This window comes from Pipra filicauda, unplaced genomic scaffold, assembly GCF_003945595.2.
Source record: "Pipra filicauda isolate LSUMZ 115617 unplaced genomic scaffold, ASM394559v2 scaffold23_size5868930_pilon, whole genome shotgun sequence".
NCBI lineage: Eukaryota > Metazoa > Chordata > Aves > Passeriformes > Pipridae > Pipra > Pipra filicauda.
The window spans coordinates 4,697,029-4,724,540 of record NW_024104354.1 but is presented as its reverse complement, the minus strand read 5'-3'; the positions used below and the strand labels follow the sequence as shown (position 1 = coordinate 4,724,540).

The window sequence follows — 27,512 nt, the reverse complement described above, 5'->3', positions numbered from 1 at the left end:
CCTTAATACTTTATGATGGATTTGATATATCAGATTTCTGCAACTCACAGCATTAAAGGATTTAAAATACAATTTAACATCACACTAACAACCCTTCACAAGGCATAGGGTAACAAGACACACTTTGAAATTCAGCTGTCTCTGCATGTGGTGCTACTGATGCTGCATTTGCACATCCTACACAACAATTTCTGACTAAAGCAAAGAGAGGTCATACGCTTAGCTGAAATCACTGGTAAATTATAATGAAACGTTTCCATTTTGTCAGGATACCATGTTAATTTCAAACAAAAAATGCTGATGGTTGTGGGTTTTTTTAAAAATTATCACAGTGGCTGTGACCTAAGTTTTAAGTTTTCCAGATATGATATGTGATTTCAGAGATTTTTTGGGGGCGGGGGGAGAGCATAATGACATAACTCAAATAGGCATAAATGAGATAGATAATTTAACATTAAAATTCTACATTAAAGCAGTAACCTGCTACTTCTCCTCTTTACTTTTTAATATTGCATACTAGTTATATTGATGGGGATCTCAAGCCAGCTTCAGATCACTAACTGCCTGGACAAGAAGCCGGCACATTTTCAGCAAACTGCAACAGATCATCCATAAATATGCCTAAGAGTGTGACCAATTATGACCAAAAGTATAATTTCCCCTACTATCTTTTTATTTACAATCTTTCTCTCTTTCACACACAGAGAAATCCATATTAATTTAAATTATTGGGTTTTCCTCAGTCTGTATATTTGCTTTTTGTTTATGAATATGAATCATCAGCACACAAAACCGGACTGGAGGATAACACCTAGTAATAGACCATGGATACAGCAGAAGTTCTTGCAGATACAACAGTTTAAGCACAAGAGGAATCTGTTTAATTTAAGAATTTACACTTTCATTTATTGTTACTGTGACTGCTGAGTTACAGCAGTAATAATTAATTTCTTATTAACTACAGAATCCAGGAAGTAAGAAGTTAAAGCCACCAAGGTTAACAGGTTCAAAGAGTTTGCAGTCTTTTTTCACACAGTTTTCAATAAATCTGGAGTAAGAGGAACACAGAGGTCCAGCCTGTTGGGCTCCAAATCTTCACTAAGATATCGTGTTGCTCTGGATCAGAGACAAAAAAAAGAAATGAGGGTGAAGAGGAAGACTGTAAGTTGCAATTTTGACGGCAATATTTACAATGAAAGTAGGTTGAGATCCACACAACGCCTGCTTACACTTGCAAAAACTATGCAAGTCATTTGGGGAACATCTGGTCATTTCAATTAACAGTAACTCTGATGTGGGTGATCACCCTTCAGAGATCTGCAACATTAACTATATTGATACTTGGAGTGATAAAGAGAGGAAGAGTTCTTCTTTTCATAGTCCTTCACACATTACAGGACTGAAAAATTAGATAGCTAACAGGGACTCAGGAAGACATCCTCTGGAAGCTGATCCATTGCAAAGTTAGGCAGCTGAAAGTTGTGGCTTCAGGGAAAAGAGAGGCTATCTAACTGCTCCCTTGACCCAAACAAAGAAGACTGTATTCTTACCCCCTCCTGTTCTTTCCCATCTCTTAGAGATTTTGTTCCTCCTTTACACAGGCTCTAGCTAATACTATATCCCGTTACAAGCCACTTTAACTCACCATAAGAAAAGGAAAAACTTAGTCTTTCTGTTGCTTTTTAGTGAGATAATTGACTCATACAGGCATCTTCACTGGGGCTTGGCAAACCAGAGGTAAACAGTGAGCTGGGAATATTCAACAGGGATACCCTCCTCCCACATCCAGCTAAGCTATTCAGGCAGTCTATCCTGAGGCCACAGCTCAGTATAACCCCAACTCAAAATCAGCAGACTGAAAAACATAAGTGCTTCTCGGACTTCATATTATCCAACTTGTGGAGCTGATTATATATATATTTTAAAAAAATAATAGTGCAGATCAGTGATGATGCGTCAAACTCAAATACCTGCAGGCAGTTTAACTAAACTGGGAATTAGTCACTTCACAGATGCAAGCATAATGGACAATTTCAGTGTACTCTCCCTAGACTAATTCTTTTTGAATCTTGAATGCTTCCCTACAGTGGACCAACAGCCCAGTGTATCAGCAAGTATCAGCATGGGTCCAGATATGCATTCTCTAAAATCTGTCTTATCTAAGTTTTCCATTATCTGAACTCTCTCTGTTTATTATTATCATGCAGCACATTTTATCAGCTGCAGACAGGACTGTTCAACAGAAAGGATGTAAGATTGCATAATACAAGCGCTTTAAAATGTAGATGCAGGCTGATAAGAAAAATTTCATTTACCCAGGATAAGATGGTTTAGCCTCCTAAAGAAATAAAAAGCCAACTTGGAATGAAGTAAACCCTTACAAAAAGACAAGTTTGGAAAGAAAACATCAACTCAAATTCATGCTTTGTTGCTGTTATTTACATTTTCACTACAATCAAACAATGGTACATTTGAATTGTACACTACATCTAAAAATCCTCTACCTGGAAGACTGTAAACACATGAAATTCAAATCCAAATGAAAACAAAAACCAATACCAGTCCATAAATACAAGCCAAATAACATAAGCTCTGGAGTCCATTTCTAGCAGTGCTGTGATTACTTAACCAGATGTCAAACGTACCAGGTAAAAAATAAGAACAGCCTTCTTAAAGGAAGGCAATGTGAGACTTTTAAAACCATAATCCATCTCTCTGAAAATTCATCAGAAACTTGTACTAACAAACCTCCCAGGGCTCTAAAAATGCAAAGTGATGTATGACTGCATTGGAATTCTAAAATTGTCAACTGATGCCCAGGAGATTTTACATACACACACACATGTTTTATATATATGTATATATATATATACACATACACACACAAAAATTTTATATAGTTTAAAAAAGTGATCTATGCCATATAGCAAGCACCTGAAGCTGTGAGAATATGGTGTTCCACCCTTAAGGAGAAGGGAACACCCAAGATTCTTTGATGCTCATGGTCAAAAGGAACGGCAAAATTCAGAGGGTCTGCAAAAGTTTACAGAGTTTTATCAGTAAATTACATGCTTGGCATGGAAATTGGTATGTTAGTCCCTAACCTTCTAGTATAAGCACACAGCAGTGGGTTTTGGATAAAAGGGTAGAGTGAAAGGGAAGAGAGAGAGAGCTGAATTAAAGAGGAATAGAGAGAAATAAAGGAAGAAAGAGAGAAAAAGAGAGATCACAGGTCCTGGCTCCAGCATTGATCCAGCAGGGGTGTCCAGGGTCCTGGAGCGCACATGCACCCAGGCTTTGTGGTGGTACCTTTATATAGATAAGTTTTCCCCCATCCTGGAGATAAGCTTCTTGCTTTTTATGCCAATTAGTTACCATGCTCATTCCACTCTTCTAGACCTTTCTGGAAATGGGTTGGAGGGCTTTGGGAGGTCTTTGGTGGTCTTGTTCCCTCCCCACAGTGCATGCCCACTGCTCAACCTCATTCCTGTGCTTGCACTGTACTGTGTTGCGCTGAGCTCCAGAAGCTCGAACAAAGATGTTTGTCCCAGAAAAGTGCTCCCCTACCTCCATATGTCCCCCTTCTCCAGCCACGTCCTGTTCTTTCTCACAGTGTATTATTACCAACAATCCATTGCTGTTATTACCAACAATCCTTTGTTGGCTCCATGGCTATCCAGCTATCAGTGTTTGAGACGTACACATTAGCCCGCTTATCTTTCAGGCTTCTATAGGGAACTCACTCTCAGATTTGGCTACTGATTCTTCTCGTGATGATGTGTAGCAACATTACAGAGTCACATGAATGAAAAGTGCTTTGTGAGCCTGAACTTTGCAAGAACTTAACGAATATGTGAACCCCATCCCATTACACTCATATCATGCTCTGCCCAGTGAAAAATGCTACTGTGTACTGAGGTGCTCTTATTTCAAGCAGCAGCATATTGTGCACCTAAATGCTCATCCTGATAAAACTAAAAGCCCAAATCCTTGCACAGAGCGAAATATAGAATACTAAAATCTTTAGTTTCCCCCATTCCTCCTTCTTGAAAGGTGAAACAACTGAAAAGTTGGTCATAGTGAGCCTACATCTATGCAGCAGTTATATTAACTTCTGCTCCTTTCATTTCCTAAAAATGGCATTTAATGCACTAAACACATATTTGTAAAAGTAAATAAACATGTTATCACAGGAAGACACACACCAAAGCTATTGTTTCATGTATCTCTTCTAGGTGTTTCATGGAACATGCCTAACACCTTAAAATGTAATAATAATCATGCCTACATATTTCCCAAGAATATAGAAAACACACAACTAAAATGCAGGAAGGCCAATTTTATATAAACAGTGTTATTAGCATAAGCTAATAATTAACTCAGCAGTTCCAGAGTAATAAAACTGGCCCTTTGCAATTTAATTGTGCAAAATCAACTACAGCTGAAGAAATTACAGTTCGTTAATTTATTTTCTAAAGAAGAAAAGGCAAATACTGCTGTCTCTACCTACGAGCCCATTATGAAGTCAGTGGTGAGAGAAATGGGCAGCTTTCTATCATTGCAATCTCATCCTCTGCCTTGAGACACCACCTTTTAAATTTGATTGACACGGCGGTAACACACCTCTACTTTGCTGCAGCGTTAGGGAGGAAAGAGGGGGTAGGGGGAAAGAGACTATATGTTTCAGAAGCACTCAGGTACAATGGAAGTCCATTTGCCAAGTGACATAGGACAAACTTGTCAAAGTTGTTGATGTGTCTAAAAGACTTACACAAGTCTTGCTCTTGCCTGAGCAAGATTTCTCAAAGGCACTAATGTGACATAAAGACAAGATAGCTCAGAATTCAAAGTCAGTTATTCTGGCTACTGGTTGATAGTGCACTGCAGCTACTGTGCTCAGAGATTATTGCGATCTACTAATTGCACGAATGGATTCTTTACCGACTGTCTCTTCCCCATATCTGTAGCTTATTGCCCAACAGTCCACTATCATTCCTGTTTTCCTGTCCAAATTTCTCAACTAACCCTGCCAAATCAGTTCTCCTTACCTTCGCACACTATGTAAGTACAGTACTTCAAGTTTCTGCATATAGGGAAACCATGCAGGTGCTTCAATTATTTGTAAAATCGCATCACTGAATCCAGTATCAGATTAATTTGTGCACCTGAAATGGCTGCAGTGTTATGCAGAACCACAAGATACATTAACATTAGGCAGCAGAACTCACAAACCACCTTCACAGGCTCAACTGTGGTACACTGAAAAAAGTCAATATTTCTTGAAGCAGTACTAAAAAGCTCAGTTGTCCGAACAAGTTCTGCATTGCTCAGTTTTACAGTAATAATCGAAATAAATAACTATAGTGTCAGAAGCCTTATCTTTCAAAAAAATTTTTGAAAGGACTTTAATTACCTTGCTCGTCTGCGCTTATCTGATTTCTTTTTCCCCCAATAACATGTTTATGATCTTTATGAGGATGCCGCTCTTCTGAAGAGTCATGATGCAACAATCCATAAAGCATCTAAGACTGAAGAAGATGTTTTGAAAAGACCTCTTCCTCCAGATCCAAAGTGGACTGATCTAAGCTGCTTTCACTTTTCATTATTGTCCTTATGTCAGCAATAAATGTGCCAAAGTTCACACAAGCCCTCCCTAATCCAATTTAAAATGAGCCGGCTTAAATCACAGTGAGACAATTAGCCACAAGAACTGCTACAGGAAGAATGTATCAGTAATATCTTAAACTACCTCAGCTATTTTAAAATTGGGTTTGTCCACACCTCTACTTTAGTAGAGATGTGCATCGTGCTGCCAGAGCACTTTTCAGAGGAGATACAGAGGTCATTTTGGTTCAAGTTGCTTCAACAGTATCAGTATAGTTAATGTAGTACAAAGGGGCAGACATTAAAAATCCGAAAATATTTCAGGCCAAAACCAAGCAGTTTGGTAGCTTACACAGTAACTGTGGAAAATAGAACTGTATTTAAAAATTTAGAATTAAAAGCAGCCACAACAAACTCATTTTGTTCTTAAAAAATAAAATGTCCAAACAGCTCATTCAAGGAAGAAAACGAACCTCTCTGATTTCTGTCTCAAGTTCCTCTTTTGGCATTTAGTGACTCAGGATAAAACACCTGTTCCACTAATATCTACTTATGGTTCTCAAAAAAAACCCCAGGAATTTTTCCCCCCAGTATTAAAATTCTCAAATTCAGGAGCAATAACAGCACAGAGTATGTTTCTCTATCTTGTTGCTGTTATTAATTAAGTCCCACTTACTGTTCCTGAATTGCTGTTATTTAGTTGCACTAGATGGGTGTGTTAGAAAGTAATGGAAGATGGATCAACAGCTGTAGTTATTATGAAAATTATGGCAGTACATGAGAGGAATTGCAGCTGCTCAATTCATGCAAATAAGAGCTACTTGACAATGCCTATAATTACACAGTATGTCAAAACAGCATAGCTGGAGTATAAGTAGAGAAGTAGAGACTACATATTTTAGAAAGCCAAAAGATTTGCATTTCATTATGTTCACGTTCCCTAAACTCCTATTTAGGGATAACAAGACACACATTCTGTCAACGGGCTCACAAATACAGAAAGGTCTACTGAGTCTCCCAGGTGCATTCTCCTGTCAGTGCTGCAGCTGTCAAACACAGAGCCTCTCTGCATGTTTCCCAGGCATTTGTAATACAGCCTGTACTCACAGTCAGAGCTGGGGTTTCAGCTCACCATGTGCTGAGTAGATAAGAAGAAAGATCCAGCCACATCTACTTTCAAAGCAAAGGAAGATTGCTTCCGAGTGGCTCAGACAGTGCAGATACCATCTCCTCTATTCAAAGACTGTTCCTGATATCTGGCACAGCACTGTAATATTCTAGTTTACTTTGCTTAGTATTGCTTTTGAATGTACCTACTTTCAGCTTGTTCTGGATAATTCCTTTCCCACTTCAGGCACTAAGGCCCTCTTAAAGAGCACATTTCCTTCTCTTATATAAAAACTTCACTAAAAGCTCCTCATTTTCAGAGAGGCTGCCCACAGTGCTTATCCTGTTACATCTCTAGGCTATTTGCACATTAGCAATGGTTTATATAAAGCAACATTTTATTATTTTAGTTTCTTCCCATTCCCATTCTGCCTCTTTAACTAAAACCCTTTGTTTTTCACTAGTTGTTTCATGCTGGCAAATCCCTGCACCTGCATGGAAAAAAACCAGGGATGTTTTTGCTTTCCCCTGTATCTCAAACTCTTGTTTCAAGAACTGTAGAGCACATAGTTACATTACAAATAATAAACCCAGAACACAAAATATCAGATTAATTAAGAGATTTATTTATTTATTTTTGACTTACGACATTCACATAAAGAGACACAGGGAGATACATAATTTTGCCGCCCTCCTACCTGTCACTCTGGGGTGAGTTGGACCTACTTGCTGTATAACACAGCTGGTTACTAAAATTGCTTACTGCTCTTGTTTTACATAGTGATTCAAACTGTATAACCTGGCAGTAAATAATCTTTCCTCTGTACTATCAGGACATGCACTTTCCTGTGAAGCCTGCTGACAAAGTCTAGTTCCAATGCCTTGGAACCCAGGGACATGACTCTTGGTAAAAGCAGTACCTCAAGCTTTCCACATTTCACATGGACAGTCATTAAATCACTGACCCAATGTAACAGCTACTCAAATTGTTAGTCTTACCTGAAATCACATGCTGTGGTAAGTTCTGCTCCTCCTCCAAAAGCTTTTCCTTGGACTAGTGCAACACTGATCAAAGGTAACCTACACAAGAAAAATTCAAGTTTTTAGTCTTTTAAAAATTAGAAAGCAAGTCAACCAAACCATCTCTATAGTAAAAGTTTAGAAAAATATATTGTTCCAATTCATTCAAATAACAACATCTTTGTGGGTAAGCAGCACAATACCAATTCCGCTTATTTCAAAATTACTATTGCATAATTGATATGGAATCCCAAAATTAAACAGCAAGACAGAGATATCAAATGGAATCAAAACAAGGATCACGTACTGAAAAAACACGTTATGAAACATACCTGCTATAGATTATACCTAAAAAGACTATCTGCAAGGAGGAGCGACAGGACAGCAACACAAGATTCTACTTTATGCCAGTACACTACAGAAAGCAGCAGAAAGGGATACAAAGGACTGAAGGGCTGCATTATCTAAAAATAATGAGATTTACCATGACAGCCTCAGCAACTTCTTCAGAGTGCTACTATCTCAGTTATCAACAAAACCTTTTTTCTTTTTTTTTTTTTTTGAGAACAAAACCATTTAAGGAAAGCAGCAATCTGTTACCTTTGTTGGTGTTGTATTTAATCATGCTCAAGGTATTTAATCATGTTCAAGGTAATTCAAAGAACAGAGGGAAGGAAGAGTATGTTTCCCTACTGCCATTGTGAAATGAATACTAATGAACAGTGACATTGGATAAGCCACCTTCCCTAAGAAATGAAGACAGCTGGTTAGTCACAGAATTTGCATGCTGATACAGCTGTTTCATCTTTTATTACGAAGAAACATTTAACTTATTGAGTAGTTTTCAAACCACATTCAAAAGTCAGCTTCCCAATCATGACCACATGTTTGGTTTTAGTTCTACTTTAACAGAAGCACCAACACTTTCTTTTGGCCCAAGTTCACTTACAAGCTGCAGCACACTTCATACAATACATGGCACGTGAACCCACTGGAAGAGGGCAGCCTCATTTTTCCTGTGGTTTATGAGAAACCAGAAGACATGGGTCCAAGACCCCTACATCCACACTTTGATCCATTCAAGGCACCTCTTTCAGGATCACAGTCAGCATCAGCTCTTTCTGAGGGAGACTAACCCCATCTACAACAGATGTCCCCAGACAGCAGCTCACTGCTCCCCCTGAAACACTGCTTCAATGTCTGCTAAGTCAACACACCTGAGGTGTGGGGGGGTTAATCTTCACACATCTTCCTCCTCTGCTTTGCCCCATCCATTTTGATTATATGGAGACTCAAATGGATTCCAATTCTGAGGATTCCTTACAGTACTACTACTATAAGTCTCCTGGGCAATTTTACAGAAAAAAACGTTAATTCACAACACTTTCTCATATAGATTATTTGAAAAGAAAGAATATTTCAAAACAAAGAGTATTTATCTTCAAAGAGTGCTGAGCAGAAAAAACACAGACTTTAGCACTAATGGATTTAATAGATTAAGGGAATCTAAATTTGAAGGAACGGAAAAAGTGGTTTTCAGAAGTGCCAGATGGTAGAACTGAATACATTCCTCTTATGAAGTGGGAAGATTAAACAGATATATCAAACAAACGTTACCTGTGTAGGCTGCATAAGCTGTCTCTGCTTGTTATTTAAGAGCTACCAACTTTCACAGAGTTATAGAAGTCAGTTTCTGAAAATTTGAAGGCCTAGATTTCCTTAACTCTAGGTATCTCCTAGCTCTACACATGTAAGCCTAGGTCGGTTTTTCCTGTTCTGATCTTTGGAAAGTCTAATAGTTGCAAAATTTCAAGGTCTAATTTTAATCCATAAATACCTACCTGATTAACATGTGTCAATGCAAGGTCTGGGATTCAAAATTACATACTTAAAACTATGTATTAAACTTTAAACATCTCATTAAAGAGTTAGCTAAAATACATTCCAATACTTATAATTACTTCATAAAGAAGGGTAAATAAAATATATTACCTCATAAGTCTGGTTAAGGTGTTTTGCATAAACATGCACATATCCATCCCATCCTACAAAGAACAGGAAATTAAAAAACATTAAGTGATCTTAATATGAAGCAATTAAACACACAGATGGAGAAGACAGGAGTAAGTATTCTTTATATTTACTTTAGCTGGGTTTTTTCTCTTTGGTTCATCTTGCTCAAATTCCAGTCTAACCCTTCTACGCGCAAATAAAAAACTCAGTATAAATCAGGTCAAAAAAATAAAATCAGACCTCAATCAACTTATATAAACTTCAGTTATAATTAAGCCACCATTAAAGTAATTGCAAAAGAAAGACTCTTCTTATTTCATCCTTTATGTTTTAGTTCACCTTGTAACCAATAGTCAATAAGGTACAATTGTTCCCATCTAATCCACACAAGAACTAAAGGGCTCCAAATAAAGTAAGTTGCTGCTACGTTCAAATCAAATATTTCTTCCTACAACATGTAATTAAAATGTGGAAAACTTGGCAGCAGGGCATTACATCCTCTACATGAATTTGAGAACAACTAGATAAACTCACGACAGAAAAAGCGGCAAAAGGTTATTACATAGAAGGTAACACCTCTAGCTCTAGAAGTCTTAGTCACAAGTTGCTGGGGACTAAAAGAATTTTTTAAAGCTAAATCATTATCTATCTGCCCTCCCTGTTATTACACTCTTTCTCAGACATCTATTATTAACCAGGAACTTGACAAATAACTAGGTTAAATGACTCAGTATCACCGTGTTCATATACATACTGAATTGAACTACACATACCATTTACCACAAATTAAAAAAAAAAAATTACGTTTGGACACTGTAGAAATAAAAAACCCAGTAGGTAACAATTTCAGCATGTCTTTTAAATCATAATTAAAAATAAAAAAATCCAAACAAACCAAAACCAATAAACATTTCTTTATTGGAATTTAATAATTTCTAAAACAACAGGGTTTGGCAAGTTAAAGAATTAAAAGCTTCTGACTCATGCTCCAGGAAAACAAAAGATACCCAGTAAGTCTCCAGTACATCTTTAGAAGAGGACCTTGAAATAATAGTAGGCCAATTTCAGGTGCTATTCTGCCCAACGCCAACCAGCATTATGGTGTTTAGGCACAGATGTCTGGCAGATATAAGCTGCCACAACAATCGCTATACAAGAACTAGTGAATTCAGTTTTATTACACTAAAGGTCTGCTTGAAAATTTCAGTACATGTTGATCTACAAAGAGGCTTTTAGTTATGACTCTAGTCATCTCCTACACCCATTAAGAACAGTAGCAATATCTCCATTCTAAATTAAAGAACATTCAAATCCTTCATGACAGCTATTTTAATAGCTAAGTTCAAAACCCACACAAACATACAAGGTATCAGTTCTCAGACACAGACTTGCACCATTCCCATACTATAACTGTCCCATACTATAACTCACTTCATCACAGTAGAGTCCTTGCATTGAAACTGGCCCTCTCAACTCATGTTGAAATCCAAAATGGTGATTAAAGATTAATTCCAGAACAGACCAGCTTAATAAATGCAATTATGACTGAGCAGACAAAAGGTCTTCATACTCTCAGGTGGTAGAGATTACTGTGTAACCCATAGAAAAAACGCCCACACAGAAAACACTCTGAAAAAAAATAAATCAATTGCTTGAGTCCTGGCCAATAAACCCTTCAAGACTTCCTGACTGGGTTTCTGTGGCTGGGTTTTGGTAGCAGGGGGGCTACAGGGGTGGCTTCTGTTAGAAGTTGCTAGAAGCTTCCCCTGTCCCGTGGAGCCAATGCCAGCCAGCTCCAGGGCAGACTTCCTGCCGCTGGCCAAGGCCGAGCCAATTAGAAGTAACAGTAACACCTCTGTGATAACGCATTTAGGAACAAAAGATTGTTGCGCAGAAGAAATTCCAGCCAGGGAAGAGCGGAGTGAGAACATTGGAATAACAATGTAGACATCAAGGTCAGTGCAAAAGGAGAAGGAGGTGGTGCTCCAGGCACTGGAGCTGTGGTCCCTGCAGCCCGTGGTGCAGACCATGCTGAAGCAGGTTGTCCCCCTGCAGCCCATGGAAAACCATCGGGGTGCAGAGACCCACCTGCAGCCCATGGAGTAAGTGGATGCATGAAGGAGGCTGTGACCCCGTGGGAGGCCCAGGATAGAGTCGGGTCCTGCCAGAGACCTGCGGCCCGTGGAGAGGGAAGCCCACGCTGCAGCAGGTTTTTTCTGGGTAGGACTTGTGGCCCCTGTGGGGAACCCGCGTCAGTACAGTTATTTCATGAAGCACTGCACCCCATGGAGGAGTGACCCACAGGACAGCAGTTTGGGAAGAACTGCTGCCCGAGGGATGGACTCAGGCTAAAGAAGTCCATCAAGGACTGTCTCCCATGGGAGGGACCTCAGGGGAGCAGGGGAAGGACTCCTCTCTCTCAGCAGCAGCAGCAGAAACAACAACTGACCATAATCCCCATTCCCTGTCCCCTGGCACCACTGGGTGGAGGAGGGAGAACATGGAAGGAAGAAGGGGTGAGGGGAAGGTGTTTTTTAAGATTGTTTTATTTCTCACTCTTTGGCTCTTATCCTGTTAGTAATAAATATAAGTACTATCCCCACTTTGAGTCTCGTTTTGCCCGTGAAGGTAATCAGTAAGTGAGCTCTCCCAGCTCTTATCTCTACTCATGAAATCTTAGCTGTTTTTTTTCTCTCTCCTCTGTCCAGTTGCAGAGGGAGAGTGAGAGAGCGGCTTTAGTGGGTACCTGGTATCTGGCCAGGGTCAACCCAATACACTGATAAGAAAAATAAGGCTACTATTCAGATAAAATACTTAAAGAGATATTTGTTGCAGTCTACCGGAATAATTACATTTTCAGTTCTAATACTGTCCTTGAAGTAAGAAGAAATCTAATACGCAGAAAGGGAGGTAAAATACAGTATGCACTACATATGGAAGAAAAGGATTAATAGCTTGCGGTGGGGCTAGGGGAGACAGGGAAGAAGAAAGTCACCTTCATAAAGTAGAAAACTGTAACACTGGCTCTTATTGCTGCAGGAGCTTACAGTCCACTTTTGTGACAGACGGAACAGTATTTCCAGATTATCTCCAACTGCTCCAAAGTCCTCCCTCCACGGCTTACTTCTTGGGAACCTCTGTCCTAGGGCTTCTAGACTAGGACCAAGGAAAGCAAAATTCTCCTTTGTGCCTTCTTCCTCTCATCTGTCCTTTCAAGAGCCACTCCTGCTTTTCGGGTAGCCAGCTTTTCAAGTCTCACTCCAGAATGAGGTTCTCACTCTTGGGAACCAGGCTTACGAAAACAGAAAGAAAAATATTTTTTTCTTTTAATTCCACTGCTCATTTGCCTTCTGTGATTTGGTTACATAATGTTAGCAAGTCTGCAAAGAAGAACAGGCAGGGGACCTGAGGTATTGTTTCACAGTTAGAAACAACTGAACATGCGAGAAGGTGGACAAAGAGAGGAACAGAATAAAGAGGAAGAGGAGGATGAAGAGCCACTAGGGGGCATGAAAATCCTTCAGCATTCTAGGCCATCATTCTGCCTATCCTGCACCACAAGGAAAAGCAAACTGGATTTAAAATCATGAAAAATACAATCTTCCCTCAACCAACTGGTTGAACAAAAGTGTTTTCTGCAATTAGTAAAAGCTATAGGCTAAAGCAGCCTTGCAAAAAAAGAAAAAAAAAAAAAGAAAAAAAAAGAAAAATATACCAGTTCAAGGCATGAAGCTATTAACTATTTTTTTTCCTTAGAGATGCCTGTGGACAGAAAACTTAACCTGAAACCACAAAAAACTCTCTCACCTGCAGCAATCTAGACAGAAGAGTTCTGTAAGACTAAAGGACAGCAAATGCTGTTCCATATTTTATTAAAGCCATGTGAAAGTTGCCAAACAAGTGACATGAGCAAAAAATTGCCATCAAACCCCTAACCTCTTCAACCCCATAGTTACACACAAAACTTACCTGACTCTAGTACAGCACAAGAATTGCATCTGTCCTTCCATTTTATGCAGTTCCAAGCACAGTTTTGACAAAACAGAAACCTTTCTGTAATAGCAGCCATGCCACTTAAATTTGCTTTTTTACTTTAGAGTATATGAAAAATTATTACTTGAAATATCAAACTACAGAAGCACTGCTTATCTGATGTGTAAATTCACGATATACTGCTCTGAGAAACTGAAATGACATTTTTAAAAGAAAAGATTAAAAAGAATATGTAGGAATTTACAGTTATGAATCAATTACAATAACATTTAAGTCACACCTTAAAGGGGCTGCTAGCGTTTTTTCAAGCATTAAAAGCTCCATTCTGTGGCATGTAAAATTGCAGCAGAATTGTAGTGCAACTCCTCTGTTTAAAAAGAATCTCAGAAAGCTCATTTTTCTCCAAAACCGTAATGTGTATTAATACTTGCCTGGGAGTTGGATATTTCTTTGACAGCATTCAAATCTGATCCTGAGCAAAATGTGTTTCCTGCACCATAGACGATAAGGCCTTTGCCATCCTTCCAGTTTTCCAGTTCAGTTATCCTCTCCTGGAGTTCTACCATCATGGTACCTGTCAAAAGTGGGGAGAAGCAAAATTTTTAACAGGAAATTATTATCACAATCATTTTTTGTGTTACATTTTCCACCAATAAAACCAAATCAGAATTAATAAGTGATAGGCTTAAAACCACATGGGAAAGTACCATCCTAAGTCCTGCACACAAGCACCAACATACACTTTTTCTTCAAGGGTGCACTTCCTGAAATTCTGAAGGATGTTCTGCATGAACAATATTTGTGTTCCACTCAAAAAAAACCCCAAAACAAAATAACCAACAAAAAAATAAAGCAAAAACAAAACAAACAAGCAAACAAAAACCCCCTCTCTAATTGATTTATTCCTGTTTGCAATTGTATACATTCCGGACACATGAACTTATTTCTTTCCATCCAGATCTGTCCCACTGGACAGATCAGTTATTTTGAAGTTACTGCCATTTCACCCTGCTCAAAGAATTGGCAGAGAACAGAAAAGAACCATGTGCAAGGTGGGCTCAAGGTATAACCAGTTAATGTTAACAAAGATTCCTAAAAAAGGCCAAACTGTGTTGGAGGCCAAAGACATTTAGAAGTATCCATCCAAAAGAAAATAAAGATATATTTGAAAATAGGAGCAAAGTGCCTTTTAGATTTAAAAAACCCCCAACTTTCTAAAATGTTTTTCATTCCCTAGCTGGAACCTTTATAGAAAGCCTCCCTTTACAAAGTATGTCATTGTACTAGCTTTTTATTTCTAGCTTAAACACCATATTCTCATATATTCACTTAAGTACCCTTCCTGACAGGGAACTCTACAAACTCCTGTTCCTAAAGCTCATCCTAGACTGTGGCATTTTCCACACCAATGGAGCTTACCCTACATTCACTTAAAGCTCTTCCTCTCTAAATGCCTATGACTCTGTCCAATTATATTCTTAAGAGAAAACATTTACAGAAACTAATTCCAGAAAGCAAGCTACATACAGGCTGATTACACTCAGCTTTACACTCCTTTGACAAGAATTTAGATGGACAGGCCTACCTTCTTCAGACAAAAACGTGCTTTTGATTAATACTATCAAGAGCTCTCCTCTGCCAACAGTGTTGCTTTTTTAACTCTACACCTGCATGCACAGGACTCGTTCTGTTCTGAAAATGCCTGTTAGCAGCCAACCCATGGGAGATTTAATTTTCCTCCCTGTTTGTTTTTCTTGCACTTCCTCATGAAGTAAGCTTCCCAGCACCAGATCAAGAGTGAACACTTAGTCAAGCACTTCCCCCTTAGGCTTGGTCTCAGCCACTGAAATAGTACATTTTGACAATGTATCTGAGGAGGTCAATAATTAAGTGGACATTACATATTATATACCAGAATGACACTGGGTTTTTTACCTACCATCAAATCCAGACTATGATCCTCTAACAAATCCCTACAGTTTTGCCAGTTCCTTTCCCTTCTGTATTTATAATTTGGCAATGCTTTTTGTGTGCAGCACATTACATTTGCTTTCAATGAATTTAACCTTGTTTATCTTGAGCTCTTTGTAGCAAGATCACTTTGAATGCCACACCTCTGCTCCAAAGAATAATCTTGCAAGTGTGAGAGACCAAAACGTTATGACTAATGACTTAAACATTGTTAAGAAGGACTTTTGCCCACTGTAGCAAATTGCAAAGATGACCATTGAAGCCCACTTCCTGCCAGAATATGCCTCCTGGATTTCAGGGAATTGGACTGTTCCCCCTGATAGGAACTTGAGGTAAGATAAAGGTGGTCCAAATCATCCCAGGTCTGAGAAGAAGTAAACAAGGGTGGGGAGAAGAATGTAAATCCAAACTCAGCAGCTGTGTTGAAAATCAGCTCGGGGGGGGGGAGGAGAGTTTTTGGATCTGTGATGGCGAAACCTCTCCGCTTAAGACAGAGGGAGTAAAAACCCATCCTCCCTTGCACAAACTGGCTCAGTTGTAAACCTCCCCCACAGACAGGTGGTATTTTCTACTTAATCTGTCTTTCTGTCAGTCTCTTTCTCTCCCCCCCCCGTCTTTCTCTTTTCTATTTCTTTCTATCTCTTTCTCTCTATCTCACATTTACTGTTAAATAAACCTGGACTATTGATTTCAGCATATGGTGTCATCTGCACCTTAATTCGGGCAGAGGCCTCTCTCTAATAATTTTAATAACAGATCTTAGCAGCAAGCTCTCCCAATTTGGGGTCATCTGAAAATTTCAGGACTTCACCTTCTATTTTATCATCTGAGCCATGAATGAAAATACTGAGCAGAATTAGGCCTAGATGAGATTTTTGTGGGTCTTCATTTGAAATGCTTTTCCAGACTGACGGTGCACTCAGCAACTTTTCTGCAAATGCTGTTCAAATATGCGTGCATTAACCCTGTGGCTTTCACTCATTGCTTATTTGACAAGCCTTCTTACTAGAAAGGTATTTGGGCTGGCATCCAAGCTTTGCTAGTGTCAAATACAGCACAAACACTGTTTGTGGTTCTTTTAATAGACAAAGCAGTGAGGTATTGAAGAGTCTTTCCACACAGTATTCCAAGCCAAAAATTTAGTTAACTGAAAAAATGAAGGAACTGTATGAGCCCTTTACGTGCAATAGCTCAGAACAAGAGACACTGGCCAGAGCCTGTCCCATTCTCCTGGCACAGAATTCCTTCCATTCCTGACAACACTGAACTATTATTTTACCAACAGATATAGTCCATGATGTTTGATATAATGATGAGGACACAACACTAAAGCAAATCCTCATTCAGCCAGTCTTGTCTTTCAGTATTTGATACCACTAAGCTCATACTCTTCAGAGAACTAAATCTATTTGGAATAATAATTTGTTTGCATCTTAACTATAATCTGAGAATAAGTGTTTTAAAGTAAATTCTAGAAAATAACATTATCATCATTATTATCTAATTCCTACAGGCTGGCTTTCTTCTCTTTTAAATTACATTCAAGTTTAGTTCAGTGATTGGTTGGGCTGCTGAAATTGGTTCCACCAGGCTTAGACTGACATTACCATTTGTTTCCAAAGAGACCATTTCAAACACGTGGCTATCAGATTCCAATTAAGAAGAGAAAAAAGGCATAACAACCTCCATATTGCCCATTAGCAATTTGCCAACAATTTTGTTCTGGTTTTGATTTCATGAGTTGCTCAAGCTTAGAATAAACATAATTCCTTCGAGATAAAAAACTGCTGTGTAAAGTAAATGCCTGGAAAAAAGAATCTCCCTCAACAGTTTAATAATATTTTGCGGCTTTCTAAAGGAAGCATACATGTATACATAAATTCACATCTACCATTATTCAGAAGCTCGGAGACACAGAATCAACAGAATTTATTTGCGGTGCGGAGCAGGGTGGGTCAGCAGATCTACAGGTTCTGGCTGATGAAATCAACCATGTCCTGCTGGGGCAATTTAGGGGCTGAGCATCCCATTCTGCTCCTTGAAGAGTATTATTTGATAGACAACAGAAGGAACAGGATCAGGTTCTTGGTTGTCCGTCAGCAACTACAGTTTACAGACAGTAATGTTAAAGCGAAATGAAGAGCAAGATAAATTAAGATGCCATACCATTAACTGCAGCGGCCAAGGGGCCAGCCTGATTTTGCTTCTGCTGTCCCTCCTGTTACAACGAAAGTCTCTAGCAGAGGTGTACAGCAGAAAGAAGCAGTATCTCTTGAACTGCCATAGTAAGATTTTCCAGAGCAACTTTGTGGCTACTATCTAGCAGAATGGAGTACTGCTCTCTACGGGGCTCTACACACTGCTGTAAACCAGAACTGCCTGATCCCATGGCTCATTTGTCATATGCTAATTAGGGTCTGCGACAAAGACAAAACTATTCATTTTCTCAGCAGTTTTTGTAGGTCCTCTTTGCTACTACAGCATCTAATTCACATACACTAATACGTTATTTTCACAGCAGTCTATAAGGAGAGAAGAGATTATTTTACAGACCACTAACTGAGCCAGAGAGAAAATATCTGCTAATTTGGGTGCTCAAGATGTGTGATATGATTTCAGTGCATTAACATTATATAGAACATTGTGTAGGCAAAGAACAGCTATCAGTTGCCTAAATGGCAGCTGCACCTGCTCAGCACTTCAACATATCAATTCTGAGCCCCTTCTGCCAAGCACACAGAAAACAGTTGCAAGTTTCTATTAAAGTTTAGTTTAAGCAATTTGACTTTCATTACACCTGATCTCCATAGCAGACTGGGCTTTATCTGTTTTTCTCCTTTTGCTATTACATCTCATTTCTCATGCCCCCTTCAACTTCCACAACAAATAAGCTAAGAGAACACAGTCTACAAAGTGCAGATTACACAGTTCTGTTTTGAGTCAAAACCAGAAACCAATCTGCAGTAAAAGAGGAAACTACAATGTAATTATGATTGTATAACAGCATGAATGCTGACAGGGAGGCATTCAGAAGGACAATCCCTATGCTAACATCTTTAAGCTACAAGTTCTCAAGTTAGGTAATGATTTTATACATGAGCTTTCGAAGGGAAACAAAAGAATGCAGACACATCTAGGGGCATAACCACCAATTCTGTTGCTCTGTTAGGTTCCTTTCAGCTAACAATCATTAGTTGAAAGGCAAGCGGCTCTACACTTTGTTAGTGTTGCAAATGTACTTGCTCGCAGCAAAGGAGTTGTGAGACTTGGGAAGGAAAACAGAACAGCAAAAAAGAAATTAACAAGATGACACAAATTTATCCATTTCAAAATATTAAGAGGTTTCTGCACAGCTCCAGCTAAAGCAGATTCAGACCCTGAACCTGTGCCACTCATGTCTGAAGAGAACGACATAAATTGGAATATTCTAGACAGTTAAGGAGAGACAGCAAATATATTTATCTTGGAGAACAAAAACCTCTCTCACAATACAAGATTAATAAAATAGGGCAATTGGTTTTAATAGATAAGTATATTAAATAGATCACTGACCCATAACAGCTGAGAATACCCAGCTCATCTGATCTTTAATTAACCAGTCATTAATATTTATGACATAAGGCAAACGAAGAAGAAATGGAAGCCAGTTTGAGTGAGTGAAAAAGACCAAACTACAGAAGTTTAAGTTACAGGGAAATAAAGTATGTGTATATATATATATATATATATATATATATATATATATATAAGTAAAGAATAAAGAAGTAAACTCAGTCTTTCCACACCACCTACATAACAAAGATGGTGTCTTCTCCTCCCCACAAAAATGCCCTCAATGTTTCCAGAGCAGTGATGACAAAATGAAAGGAGATACAAGAAAGAGCACAGTGGCAGAATTGTGCTAACATTTAAAAAAAGGGGGAGAGGCATATTCTGTGAAACAGTCCCCAATGTCATTAAGAATTTCTTAAGATTCTTATGACATTTATAGCAAAGTTACTACACAGAACAGTGGACATTTGCTGCACATCTGAATAAAACTTAAACACTTATTCTTTTAATTAAGAAATGGTAAGACATAGTGTTTCACTTTCTTTAGGCAAAATGCTAAAATGGGTAACTGAACAAGGGAAAAGCCAAAACCAACTAGCAATCCCATCAACTAATTAATACCTGTAAAAGCATTCATTAACTTCGGGTTGTTCAAGGTAAGTATTCCAATGCCATTGTCTTCTTTGGAAAGGTTGATGGATCCACCAGCAAACTGTTGAAGTTTCTTCTTTATCAATTCTTCCTCATAGCCATGAGCACCATTATACAGTGACAACCTTCTCTGCTGTAGTATTCTTTCCTTTGTAGTCTGAAGTAAGTTCTTCCACAGAGGAAGGGCCATCTCTGGAAATACATGGGGTGGGGGAAAAAATCAGGAAATTTCCTTTGAAATACACTTCAGTCCTCTGACAAAGAGGGAAGTAGGACAGTAGAAACTGATATAAAGGTGATGAAATCCTAAAAGTCTATAGAAATCACTGCAGACTGTATTTGCAAAATTCTTAGTTTGAATCTACTCCCACAAAGTTAACAGAAGGAGTTTTATGGATTTTAGTAGTTAAGCCAGAAATTAGCATCTTTTTAAATGTTTTCTTGTAAAAATTACTGAAAAAGTATTTGTGCACAGAACATGAAAGAGGCTCAAGAACTATAGTAAGACTTTTATGTATTCCACTAGACCAATTCACTCTGTATTAATCTTCCAATCCCTCCCTCACCCTTCCCCCCCAGAAATACCAAAACCCCCAAACACCACACCTACGATGGAGGAAAAATACTATGAAATCCCCTAGTTTTCAGGATCTGGATCTCCTGCTTTTCTGTAAGCAACTATTACAGCAAGACCTTCCCAAAAGAAATACTTGAGGAACATAAAAATTAAGAACTGAAGACCATTCCTATATTGAAGTCTGTTTCCTGTCACTTAATTCCATTAACAGAGTTATCACACTTCATCTTGAAACTACTTAGTCTGCTAGCCTCTGATAGCTATGTGCTTTTCCCAGTCATTCCAGTAGCACTTTGAGTTGATCTCACTTGAGCACCAGATCCTGTGCAGTACTCCAAAGGATGAGAAGTGTACAACTGTATTATGCATTGAGCATTACACTTGCCTTTTACACAGGTACATAATATTGGTAAACTATTTCTATGTACCAGTACACCCATGGCTTATTCCTCTGCTGTTTCCACTCTACAGTGCATGACTGTATATCAGACAATAATAAGAAAGGAGCTATATTATTCTTGATCAGCATCTCTGCCTTATTTTATTTACTTTGGAAAAGGGTCTACTGGACAAAGTGGTTTATAAGTGATTTGAAAGAAACAGGGTAAAGCCTGAACTGGAAACAGCTGCTCTGAAAATAAAGTCACCTTAGAAGCCACTCAGAGTGGGAATCAAAAGAACCCTCACAGGACATGGAAAAAGGTTTGTTGTATTTAAATCTTGCAATTTGCTAGAGTAGTCCTACCTTTTCCCCTTTTTAATATACACAGCCATTCAGAAGACATGGTAGATGCTCACTTTTTTGATAACTGGGAAGAGACCTTCTTTGTTTCTTAATTATATTTGGCAGAAACGAGATTTTTTCAAAATTGGCATGCAGCTCTTGGGAAGTTTTTTAAGGTGAATCCACAGCACAAACACATTCACTGAGACAGAATTTGGTGACAGCTATATTTTATGCTCTGTTCAGGGCATCTTACAGCTTACAGACTCAAATTTTTGAAAACATTTATTATATAATCATGAACAAGCAGATGCACATTATAAGCCAATTGCATGTGTTTTTTAATGAAAAAAGTGAACAGTCCTGTCAGGTAAACACTTACCTTGTCGTTGGCTGTACCATTCTAAACTAAACTCGAAAAAGCTTTCGTTGGTGCAGGTATAGTCCTCATTGAAATGGAGGAGGAGCTTGCAGAGCAACCACACTGTGGGATATGAAGGAATATGCAGGAATACCAAGCAATTTTGAAGAGTCATCTATGCCAGTAGATTCATGCCTGTCCTGCCACATTGCACCCACTAACAGAACACTATCTCACAAGCTCACCACAAAGAAACAAGAAAGGCCCACACAAATATATGCATTATAAGGTCATCTACACTGGAATAGGTTAAGGGATGGTTTTTTTAGCATCTGTTGAGACACAAGGTTTTAATCTGTAACAATCAACTTTTCTAAAGTGAAAACTAATAAAACTAACAAAAATTGAATCAAGTTGAAATCTAATTGAATACAAGATTCATTACTTCATAAATAATGTTCCCCAACTGCTGGACACCCAAACGCTCTCCATCTATGCATATTCTAATATAGTCTGCAACTGTTCAGCCACTACCTTTCAGAGCTTTTAAAATCACTTCTCTTAGTAAAATTTTATTTAAAGATTGAAAATGGGTTTCCAAAGCTCATTTCTCAACTAATTGATTCTTTTTATATTCAGGCTCTGGGAAGGGAGACAGCCTTCCCTTTTCTCTAAAACCTCAGTAGTCATTCCTCAGCATACATTGATGCAATAAAACTTTCCATCCAGCTTCTGGTTTTTGCTCAGGAGAGAGCAAACATTAAATACATGGATAGTGCAGGCTTTCCTTGCAAAGCATAGCTTGAACAATCTGCTCTCAACTTTTAATGACTACAAAGTATCCCCAATCCTCATAAGAAACAGACTAACTGGAATTCTCTAGGAAGCCCCAATGATTGGCTTGAAAGCAAAGAAGGGGGGGGAGAAGGCTGTTCTGTTAACCTAACTTCTTGCCAACAAACTTTTTTGATGACTTTTATACATTACTAGATTTCTCATGACAAGAAATATACAGAGCAAAACAGACTTAAGATACGGAACTTTTATTCCAGTGAAAAAAGAGCCTGTCATTTTCAGCTGCGTGGTTATATGCATTAACAGCTCTTTAATATTATCACTATGGTAATAAAGAGCATCAGCAAGTACGGGATTAGAAAACAAATTGGACACCACTGCCAGCTGATCATGACTCATGGTTAATGACTCATGCAAGGTATTATCATTGAATTATTTTCTTTAAAACCATCTCTTACAGTACTGGTCAGTACCCAATACCTTTTTAAATAAAAATAAGATTATTTTAACAGCTCAGAGAGAGCTGTTGAGAGAGCTAACCATTCAGGAAAAGCATGATATTTAAACTAGAGCTCTCTCAGATTAAAAAGATCTCTGCTGAATCTCTGACAAACAACACCCAAGCTTTCAATCAGTATAGAGCACTTGCAATCCACAGCATGACTGAGATTAATTTTTTTGTATTGTAAGTGAAAGGAAGTGAGAGAGACAGATGTTACAGTAACACTTACAGTGTTGTAGGACCAGCCAAGAGACATTTATTAACACTAAAATTTTCAGATTTTCAGTTTAACATAATCCCATCCATTTAGATACACTTCTAGAAATGGAGTCTTAGTCTAATTTCAAAAAGTCAGACACGCTATACCCATTAACATCTCTAGCACAGACAGTTTATGCACAGTTTCTACAGTGAAAAAAAAAATCTGACAATAACAGTGGTTAGTTAGCATCTTTCAAATGTTTTGAGTGCTACAGCTTTACGTATCACTGGTGACAACTAAGATATAAGCCAATAGTATTGACATCAATAGTTGTTCATTCCACAGTTACTGTACCTCTTACATAAAACAACAGTTTAAACCCCATTTGGCACTCAAATGATTTTATAACACCCTTGCCTGTGGGCTAGCAGACTGTGGGTTAATATGAGCACCTATTGAATGTCAGCACTTCAATACAAAGGAATGACACACATTATGCAAGAGTGATACATGTATCTATGTACAGACAATCTATGTACTTTTGTGTAAGCATATGTATCAGAGTGCTTCCGAAAGTGTCTTGTAACTGCCTACTTAAAAGTCAGACCTCACAATGTTAATAAAAAATAGTACTAACAGGGATAACACCAACATCAATATTACCTGAGCAGATTCTTTGGGAAATTAGTAAGCCCCAACTCTTGAACAAGCATATTTGCCCTTGCCATTTACCAATACTCTTTTGCAACCCCAATTATTCTCTTAAAACATGCTGTATCAAACAGTCACCTCCAGCAGTGTTGCCAGTTGCAACTGCCACTGAGCAAAAAGATAGCTGGCCAGAGCAATGGGTAAGTTGCTGGAGGCAGCAACTTCCTGGATGGGTAGAAGAACTAAGACAAACTAGAGACCTGAATGTCAGGAGACCAAACGAGCATTCGAGCTGCCTGCTCAAACGCGAAACACTGCACTACAGAGCAAATCAAATCAGCACGTTAAGATACATGAACAGGGAAAATCCCAGCTCAAAAATGGTGCCTGAATTACTGACACAAGTCAGGGAAAAAGAAAAGAGGGAGAAAATATGCAGGGATGTGTTTTCAATACATCAGGGAAATAAGTGCACCCTTGTACGTGAGGCAGGACGTGACAGGTGTGATGTGCAGATATAGTTACTGAAATAAATAAGATATCAACTGAATTTCTGGGTGTGGATGAAGTGTAACAGAAATAAAGGGATTCAACAGACAAAATCCACAAAAGACATCTCAGGGAGGAGAAAATATTCAAAAAGCATAACAAAAACAACTAGAAAGGCACTTTTGTGACACTGCCAAAGGTGTCAAGGGCAGCTGACAGGTCAAGAACAGGACAAATTGACTTGATGAAGTCCTCAGGCAGCTGCATTTTCACTGCACAGAAGTGTGAAGACAGGGAAGAAAGGTCAGAAGAAGTGAGCTGAAGATGATGATGATTTACAACTCAATCCAGTGTGCACGTCTTATCAGTCACTTTAGAAGGCATTAATCTGTAATAGTGACCATGACTGTCAGATGCTTTACCACATCACTGCAGTGACTGACAAATGAATGGAAAGCAAGTGGTGACCCAGTGCTGAGGACTGGCACAACTGACCCTACAACATGACAGCAGATGAAAAAACAGAGTGATGAAGAACCAAAGCATGAAAACAGGGCATTTGTACAAAAAAAAAAAAAAAAAAAAGTAGGTTAAAAATAAGTGAAAGTCATTAAGAATGAGTGGAACCTGGGACAGTGAATGATAATGGCACAAAAAAAAAAAGAAAATAAATTCAAATGTTGGACAAAGAGATTCAAAACCAGCAAGATCAAAGGGGGTCAGCTTGGATGCAAATTAAGACAAGAACATAGGTCTCATAATGAAGAGGAATCTCTGTACCCTGCCTTCAGACACAAAAAAGGTGTAGGAAGGAGGTCTCATGCAGGGTTCCTCTGTTGCCAGTTGCTTGTCACCACCCCTCACCTGAAGGTCACAAAGCCCTTCATCTGCCTCATCCACTTCTGCATCTCACTGCTTTCCTTCCATGATGTACAGGTTAGGTTAACTTAAACAACTCACCCAACAGGTTCCCCCACTCTCATAACTACCAGATGAAGCAAGATGAGGGCAATCGCCTCTCCAGCTGGCTTTCCTACTGCTGAAAGCAAGCAGTGACTAGATCTTAAGTATGCCAAGGGATCATCAGCAGAAATCCTACTGACAAAACATAACTTACAAATACAGAAACTAAGCAAAGCTGGGGAACTGAGGAAATTCTTCCTCCCTGGGAAGGGGACTGATCCCTCATGCCTTTCTGGAGTGATCATGGGTCTCAAACTTGCTAAACCTTGTTCAAATTTTCAGTACATTGTCTCTGGTACCCACACTGTAGACAAACTGGATAGGATCAACAGTCCCTACAGTTCAGTGAGAAGTTACTTAAAACAGGCTTTAGAAATAGCTGGTATTATACAGGATGACTTTTTATCCTCTGTGTTACTGCTGAGAGAACAAAAGGTTTGGGCCTCCTAGTTTCTAGATGACAGCATTAGAAACAAAGTTTATCCAACCAGAAGCTGAAAGAACAAGAAGTGAGAAGATGCCCAAATTAACTAACTGAAATGGCATCAAATAATGCACATGTGAAATAAACAGTAGGAACAAAAACCTTTTAACACTGTAAGTAAAAACCCCTCGTCTGTGGTTTCAGTTTTAAGCTGGCTTACTCTTTTCTGCTTTTGTCTCTTTTTTCCCTTGTTATTTTCATTATTTCTGAGCAGCTCAATTCTGGGGATAGCAAGCTATTTGGTTTTCCAAATTATTTGTTCTTTGCTTAGTTTTGTATTTTTTAATGATCCCTGCAGGGTAGGGTTTAGATGTGAATTGTCTCTCTGTCTGAAACAATTACATTCTCTTTTAATCACATTTTAATTATTTTTAAGAGTAGTCAACAAATCACACAGAAACATACCAAAGCCCACAGAAAAATTATGGCATTCAAGGATGCAAAACAGCTGAAAAAGGGAGCCTTTCCATTTATTTTTTAATGTTTTGTTAATATTTTTAATTAAAAAATCTTAATTTTTAATGTTTTGAACCTCTGAAGAGGTTCTCTTCACCCCTGTCAAGACAGGGCCCTCTATAACAGTGACAGAAAGCACTTTAAAGTTCACTGCCCACTAGGTGTGTTTTAGAGCCCTTTAAGACAAGCAGATGCACATCTTCACAGGAATGGAAACATTCACAACCAACTCACCATTTGCCTTTCAGTCACCAAATCCTAACCTATAAAAGTATGAACTCAATTTTAGCTGTAATCACAAACACTGATGCTTTCCCAATGATTAATTTGCCCTGAAAACTGTAAAGAAATTTTGCAGTCAAGAAGTGCTCAGAATTCCACTAAGTACACTGTTCTTTACTCTTGCTCTCCTTACCACCACCATCCATAAATGCTCCTGCCAACAGCAACACCAAAACCACATCCTGACATGTGAACTGGCCATGCAGCACGATTCTCATGCTCCTCCTGTAGCAACACTGGGAACCAGAAGCACACCAGGACTGCCTGTCACTGGCTTCTTTGACTCTACGTGCTAAATTTTGGAAAGCAAAGGCACCTTCCCTGCATAGTATCATCCCGGGAAGAATGTGAAGGCTTGAGGGGTCAAGGGGTAGAAATTCCTTCCCCAGCAGAGGTTTCTTGCTGCTGACCTTGTGCAATGCCAAAATCCTGACCAGTGCGCTGTAGCACTTGTCCTGACAGAGGAAAGCTTTCTAGACGCGGCCTACTTTTTTCTTCTTCTTCTTTTTTTTTTTTTTTTTAAACAAAATCAGTTATTTTAAATCAACCGTCAAGGAAGAGCTCAGTGCTGAGCAGGGCCGAAGTGCCACCCGAGGTGTCTGGGCGGAGGCCGTGGGGGCTCGCAGCACAGGACATTCCCAGGCAGAAGCACCATCGGCCTCCCCCTCCAGCACGGGCACCCAGCGGCCCGCGGGGACCGGGACACACCGCGCCTGCCCCGCCGCCGGACCCTGCCCGGGGCCCTGAGCTGCCCCGGCGTCCCGCAGGAGCCTCTGTTTCCGCCTGGAGAGTGGAGCCCGCGGGCGGGCACTGACCTGGCTCGGCCAGGCACTGACCGGGCCCCGCCGCTCCCTCCCGGCGCCACTGGAGCAGAGCACGGCGGGCGGTGCTGCCGGGAAAGCGGCCCGGCCGGGAACCACCGCCGCCGCGGCCTCTGTGCCGGGCCCGCCGCCGCCCGTCTATGCCGCGGGGCGAGTGCCGGGGCTGCCCCCGGGGCCAGCAAAGGGGATTAAAGAACCGATGGAGCCCCAGGGAGTTGGAGGCAGGTTTGGGGTTGGCAGGGTCTGCGTTCTTCCATGCCACGTTTGTAGACTGTGTCTACAGAAAGCCGAGAA

At 39.3% G+C, this 27,512-nt stretch overlaps 1 protein-coding gene across 6 annotated transcripts in view; it reads right to left on the bottom strand.

The window, feature by feature from the left end:
• ECHDC1 (ethylmalonyl-CoA decarboxylase 1) overlaps window positions 1–27,294 on the bottom strand; it is a 41,113-nt gene extending 13,819 nt beyond the window's left edge. Inside the window, exons 1-6 of one of the 6 annotated variants that reach the window (XM_027751355.2) lie at window positions 26,808–27,199; window positions 21,595–21,696; window positions 19,882–20,103; window positions 14,169–14,311; window positions 9,724–9,776; window positions 7,711–7,791 (exon numbers count right to left, since the gene is read on the bottom strand). In XM_027751355.2, the coding sequence (XP_027607156.2) occupies window positions 7,711–7,791; window positions 9,724–9,776; window positions 14,169–14,311; window positions 19,882–20,101 (497 nt within the window). In that variant the 5' untranslated portion in view covers window positions 20,102–20,103; window positions 21,595–21,696; window positions 26,808–27,199. The other 5 variants (XM_027751346.2, XM_027751375.2, XM_027751315.2 and 2 more) reach the window with 5 other exon arrangements.
• Between the last annotated feature and the right edge of the window lie 218 nt (window positions 27,295–27,512).